General features: G+C 37.4%; 1 protein-coding gene across 1 annotated transcript; it reads right to left on the minus strand.

The window, feature by feature from the left end:
• Positions 1-3,729: 3,729 nt before the first annotated feature.
• LOC147759341 (DNA-dependent ATPase/E3 ubiquitin-protein ligase HLTF-like) lies at positions 3,730-6,562 on the minus strand. Its single transcript, XM_086996560.1, has 4 exons — positions 6,415-6,562; positions 5,953-6,133; positions 5,415-5,495; positions 3,730-4,698 (listed from the first exon to the last, which is right to left on the minus strand). The coding sequence occupies exons 1-4, from the start codon at positions 6,513-6,515 to the stop codon at positions 4,552-4,554; spliced, it is 510 nt and encodes a 169-aa protein (XP_086852686.1). The 5' UTR covers positions 6,516-6,562; the 3' UTR covers positions 3,730-4,551.
• Positions 6,563-6,926: the final 364 nt, after the last annotated feature.

Below are 6,926 nucleotides of genomic sequence, written 5' to 3' on the forward strand. Positions count from 1 at the left end.
GCGCATTCGTATAGACCCCCACATACACAAAATAAGGGACACAGCCACCAGTTTTGTGCTTGACAAGCTGTAAAAATGCAATCAACAAGAATTTTTAAACTATTGCAAAAAATATATATGGTACAATCAAATTTAAGTTCTTCATAAGGTAGGTCAAGGGTCAATTTCAAGGTCACAGTAAATTGCCAGTATATGACTTCCTATTCAAGTTCAAGAGTAACTATGGACCTATCTCTGTCAAGTTTGAAGTTAAAAGAGAAAGAAATTAGCAGAGTTCAGTTCATGATAAAAAGTAAGTCAAAGGTCAATTTCAAGGTCACACTTAGATTGCCAGTATAGGACTTCCTATTCAACTTCAATAGTAACTATGGACCTATCTCAGCCAGTTTTGGAGATAAAAGGGAAGCAAAATTTGCAAAGTTCAGTTCATGGTGAAAAGTAGGTCAAAGGTCAATTTCAAGGTCACATATAGATTGCCAGTATATGACTTCCCATTCAAGTTCAATAGTAACTATGGACCTATCTCAGCCAGTTTTGGAGATAAAAGGGAAGCAAAATTTGCAAAATTCAGTTCATGGTGAAAAGTAGGTCAAAGGTCAATTTCAAGGTCACATTTAGATTGCCAGTATATGACTTCCTATTCAAGTTCAATAGTAACTACGGACCTATCTCTGCCAGTTTTGGAGATAAAAGGGAAGCAAAATTTGCAAAGTTCAGTTTATGGTGAAAAGTAGGTCAAAGGTCAATTTTGAGGTCACATTTAGATTGCCAGTATATGACTTCCTATTCAAGTTCAATAGTAACTACGGACCTATCTCAGCCAGTTTTGGAGATAAAAGGAAAGCAAAATTTGCAAAATTCAGTTCATGGTGTAAAGTAGGTCAAAGGTCAATTTTAAGGTCACATTTAGATTGCCAGTATATGACTTCCTTTTCAAGTTCAATAGTAACTATGGACCTATCTCTGCCAGTTTTGGAGAAAAAAGGGAAGAAAAGTTTGCAAAGTTCAGTTCATGGTGAAAAGTAGGTCAAAGGTCAATTTCAAGGTCACATTTAGATTGCCAGTATATGACTTCCTATTCAAGTTCAATAGTAACTATGGACCTATCTCTGCCAGTTTTGGAGATAAAAGGGAAGCAAAATTTGCAAAGTTCAGTTCATGGTGAAAAGTAGGTCAAAGGTCAATTTTAAGGTCACATTTAGATTGCCAGTATATGACTTCCTATTCAACTTCAATAGTAACTATGGACCTATCTCAGCCAGTTTTGGAGATAAAAGGAAAGCAAAATTTGCAAAATTCAGTTCATGGTGTAAAGTAGGTCAAAGGTCAATTTTAAGGTCACATTTAGATTGCCAGTATATGACTTCCTATTCAAGTTCAATAGTAACTATGGACCTATCTCTGCCAGTTTTGGAGATAAAAGGGAAGCAAAATTTGCAAAGTTCAGTTCATAGTGAAAAGTAGGTCAAAGGTCAATTTTAAGGTCACATTTAGATTGCCAGTATATGACTTCCTATTCAACTTCAATAGTAACTATGGACCTATCTCTGTCAAGTTTGAAGTTAAAAGAGAAAGAAATTAGCAGAGTTCAGTTCATGATAAAAAGTAAGTCAAAGGTCAATTTCAAGGTCACACTTAGATTGCCAGTATAGGACTTCCTATTCAACTTCAATAGTAACTATGGACCTATCTCAGCCAGTTTTGGAGATAAAAGGGAAGCAAAATTTGCAAAGTTCAGTTCATGGTGAAAAGTAGGTCAAAGGTCAATTTCAAGGTCACATATAGATTGCCAGTATATGACTTCCCATTCAAGTTCAATAGTAACTATGGACCTATCTCAGCCAGTTTTGGAGATAAAAGGGAAGCAAAATTTGCAAAATTCAGTTCATGGTGAAAAGTAGGTCAAAGGTCAATTTCAAGGTCACATTTAGATTGCCAGTATATGACTTCCTATTCAAGTTCAATAGTAACTACGGACCTATCTCTGCCAGTTTTGGAGATAAAAGGGAAGCAAAATTTGCAAAGTTCAGTTTATGGTGAAAAGTAGGTCAAAGGTCAATTTTGAGGTCACATTTAGATTGCCAGTATATGACTTCCTATTCAAGTTCAATAGTAACTACGGACCTATCTCAGCCAGTTTTGGAGATAAAAGGAAAGCAAAATTTGCAAAATTCAGTTCATGGTGTAAAGTAGGTCAAAGGTCAATTTTAAGGTCACATTTAGATTGCCAGTATATGACTTCCTTTTCAAGTTCAATAGTAACTATGGACCTATCTCTGCCAGTTTTGGAGAAAAAAGGGAAGAAAAGTTTGCAAAGTTCAGTTCATGGTGAAAAGTAGGTCAAAGGTCAATTTCAAGGTCACATTTAGATTGCCAGTATATGACTTCCTATTCAAGTTCAATAGTAACTATGGACCTATCTCTGCCAGTTTTGGAGATAAAAGGGAAGCAAAATTTGCAAAGTTCAGTTCATGGTGAAAAGTAGGTCAAAGGTCAATTTTAAGGTCACATTTAGATTGCCAGTATATGACTTCCTATTCAACTTCAATAGTAACTATGGACCTATCTCAGCCAGTTTTGGAGATAAAAGGAAAGCAAAATTTGCAAAATTCAGTTCATGGTGTAAAGTAGGTCAAAGGTCAATTTTAAGGTCACATTTAGATTGCCAGTATATGACTTCCTATTCAAGTTCAATAGTAACTATGGACCTATCTCTGCCAGTTTTGGAGATAAAAGGGAAGCAAAATTTGCAAAGTTCAGTTCATAGTGAAAAGTAGGTCAAAGGTCAATTTTAAGGTCACATTTAGATTGCCAGTATATGACTTCCTATTCAACTTCAATAGTAACTATGGACCTATCTCTGCCAGTTTTGGAGATAAAAGGGAAGCAAATTTTGCAAAGTTCAGTTTATGGTGAAAAGTAGGTCAAAGGTCAATTTTAAGGTCACATTTAGATTGCCAGTATATGACTTCCTATTCAACTTCAATAGTAACTACGGACCTATCTCAGCCAGTTTTGGAGATAAAAGGAAAGCAAAATTTGCAAAATTCAGTTCATGGTGAAAAGTAGGTCAAAGGTCAATTTTAATGTCACATATAGATTGCCATTATATGACTTCCTATTCAAGTTCAATAGTAACTATGGACCTATCTCTGCCAGTTTTGGAGATAAAAAGGAAGAAAAATTTGCAAAGTTCAGTTCATGGTGAAAAGTAGGTCAAAGGTCAATTTCAAGGTCATAGTAAGATTGCCAGTATATGACTTCCTATTCAACTTCAATAGTAACTATGGACCTATCTCTGCCAGTTTTGGAGATATAAGGGACTAAATGTTATAATTTTGGAGTTACCATAATGTGCCTTAAATTTCGTACAGAAAAAATTAATTAAAATAAAGAAAATGTCATTTTGGTCAAAATTCTTGAAATAGGAGGTGCTCTGAAGTTTCAGAAGTTCAAATTTGATGAAATAATGTCATTTTTGAACACAAGTTGTCTGCTTTGCCAAGCCTTATGTTTTATTTTTCCAGAGTTCAAAATTTATTATCCATTACCGTACTGCACATTTTGCTTTTACCACCAATATGTGCTTTTTGATACAGCGTAACTCGAAAACCGTATGGAATACAAAAAAACCGAGACCACCTTCAGTGTTGGGCTTTACATGCTCTACAAAATGCAAAAAAGAATGGGTTTCTAGCATTAACGGTTCCCGAATTAGAGACAGTTTTCAGTTTCGGTATCTCATGGCTGCTACTCCCGTGAAAATGCACCGATTGACCCCAAATTCATGGAGATGAAAGATGACCTGAAGGGTAACACTTTCCAATAATATTATTGGTTAAGTCTGTGTGGTGTCTGAATAACAGGGCAAAAAATTTTTTTTTCGTAAAAAATTTCATTTTTTTGAAAATTTTGGCCCATTTGACCTTGAGGTAAAGGTCAAAGGTCAAATCCAAGGGTATATTTGAAATCTACACATATGACTTTTGGAAAGTCGTCTATAGAAATTTTTCCCATAACCCCTTCCGTAGGGTAGATAATTAGCATTTAATTTTGCCATTTTTAGACAAGGGTGCATTGCAATGAGTGCCACACCCAGACCCCAATACCGACAAAGCCCAAATTTTACGTGGAACGAGTTGAGATTATAGGTGACCTAAATCCATGAGATGGGTACGGGGGCCCTTACCGTCTAGGAGGAGAAGCGGTAACGGTAGCCATCCGGCGGAGCCAACGGAGCCGGCGGAACGATCCGGACGGGACCGAAACCATGTGTACCGCCAGCGCTAACGCTGGTGGTACAATTAATTTTGGTACTGCATTACAGACAAGGGGCTTCACAGAACCGAAAAAAATATTCTTAATGCACTACAAATTTATGTCAAGCACCATATACCTGAAGCCTAAATTGCATCATTACAAAAATGTTTTTGCACTGTTCTTTCCAAACATCTCTTTTATAACCATGCACCTAAAAACTCGGAACTTAACATAGAATAAAACCAAACTTTCTGCATGACACATTTGAAAAGCTGTCTTAAGTTTTCAGTTCTATGAAAACAAAGTTTTGATATCCGCAATGCGTGTTTCTCTTCGTTGCTCTGCTGTCTGCTTCTTCCCAAACGCTCCCTGCATCAATTTGCGTTTCTTCTCCTGCAGCTCCAACATGCGCTCTTCCACTGAATCCTTCACAACATACTGAAATGTACGAATCAAACAAATTCTGAGACTCCATACTGGTAAGGATCTGTTGTAACAAATCTACTTTGGCTGCAGTTCAGACATTTCTTTACACTTATTCACCAAAATTATTAAATCCATGGTGTAATCTCAACTCTATAAGATTAAGAAAATATTCAGTAATTATTTTTACAATATAAAATTTTGTTACATGGCAGTACACTGGGAACACGTGGCCTTATGTCCCACGCGGGACGAAGAGCAATGATGATGATGACACTGGGAACACACATATTTCCATATTTTGTCACCCCTTTCTACTATTAAGCACTTTCTCCAATTTCACACTGCCTTTCTATACTCTAAGAGGAATATAGCTCTGTTATTCAACAGACTAAGTGGAGTGGAATTCATACCACTCCAAGTCCTTCCTCAGGAATTACACATTGTCAATGTCACCTAGCTCTGTGTCATTCTTGAGAATATTGACAGATGACATAGCCCTATCCCTGCGTAAACTTGGTTGTAACTGGCTGTGGATGCAATCAGAACACGAGACCAACAGATCCATGGATCAAAGTGGCAGACCCACTTGAATGCTTGGCAAATAATCCCCATGAGAAATCTATTCAGTGTCTATTAGGAAATTATAGGGCAAGTGTTTAAGTGAGTCAGCCATACTTGATCTGCTGAGATCTGTTGATCACTGTTGTGAATGTGGCCCATTATCTTACCTTTGTGATGACGACGTCCTTGGTTTGTCCAAGACGGTGACATCTGTCAAAACATTGCTCCTCGGATGCTGGGTTCCAGGCCTGTGGAGAAATAAATAAATAAATAAATAAATAAATAAATAGATAAGAGGGTAGGCTACTGTAAAATAACCAACTTTTTAAACCTTTGTGACAGAATCACTCCACGTCACACAGGTTTTATTATACTCCACAGAGCTAAATTATTCTGCTGAAAAAGTCTACTTGTACCATTGCAAGTGAATAATATACTGCTTGGATGTTGTAAACAAATCTTTGGCTAATATGTTTTGAACTGTTGCTGGCTACAAACACTACAGAAAATATTAACACAAGCCATATTTAAGTGTTCATTAGATGTACAGCTAATGGTAAATAGCAAAAATGTTTAAAAACTAATAACGAATAAATAATTTTTTGTGGCAAGTACTGGCCTCCTGTTTCTGTTAAAATCTGAATTTCAGAAAAAAAATAGCATTTAGTCTTAAGGAGAAGGAAGTAAAAAAAAAAAAAAACTTACCGGATCCATCAAGAAAACCCTGGAGGCAGCAGTAAGGTTAAGCCCCATACCTCCAGCCTTCAGTGAGAGGAGGAATATTGTAGGGGCACGGGGGTCAAGGTCAGAGAACTGCTCAATGGCCTGTGTTCTCTTCGCAGCTGTCATGGTGCCATCGAGACGAGCAAACTTGAACCCAGCAGCTCTGTGGGGGAATAGTGAAATTTCTTTATGTAATTACAGTGTTTGTAAATTATAATCCTACTGGGCCCTAAGGGCAACAGGGACTGAGAATCTACTGGTCCAAAGGAAAAGTGGTTACAAACTGAACAAATTTGGAGCAAAGGCAGTATTACCCTTATTGTACATTGCATTATACAGTTGAAACAAATGACAAACAAATAGACAATATTTGTCCGATAAATTATAATAATTTTAATAAGATAAAGAAAAGTAAACATTTAACTTTGGCCCCACCCAACTTACTTGAGTGGAGTCTCTAGTACAGTGAGGAAGGAAGTGAACTGTGATACAACAATACTCTTAATGGTTGGGTCATCCTTCCTCTGCTGAATCAGGGCCTTCATCAAGGCATCCACCTATCCCTGTGTACACCTATCCCTGTGAATACCTATCCCTGTGTACACCTATCCCTGTGTACACCTATCCCTGTGTATACCTATCCCTGTGTACACCTATCCCTGTGTACACCTATCCCTGCATAGACCTATCCCTGTGTACACCTATCCCTGTGTACACCTATCCCTGTGTACACCTATCCCTGTATACATCTATCCCTGTGTATACCTATCCCTGTGTACACCTATCCCTGTGTACATCTATCCCTGTGTATACCTATCCCTGTGTACACCTATCTCTGTGTGTACCTATCCCTGTGTACACCTATCCCTGTGTACACCTATCCCTGTGTACACCTGATTGTAACTGTCTGTGGACGCATTCAGAACAGGGAACCAACAGAATTTCTATTACAATTA

This window comes from Lingula anatina, chromosome 10, assembly GCF_051362555.1.
Source record: "Lingula anatina isolate TDL-2025a chromosome 10, LinAna3.0, whole genome shotgun sequence".
Lineage (NCBI taxonomy): Eukaryota > Metazoa > Brachiopoda > Lingulata > Lingulida > Lingulidae > Lingula > Lingula anatina.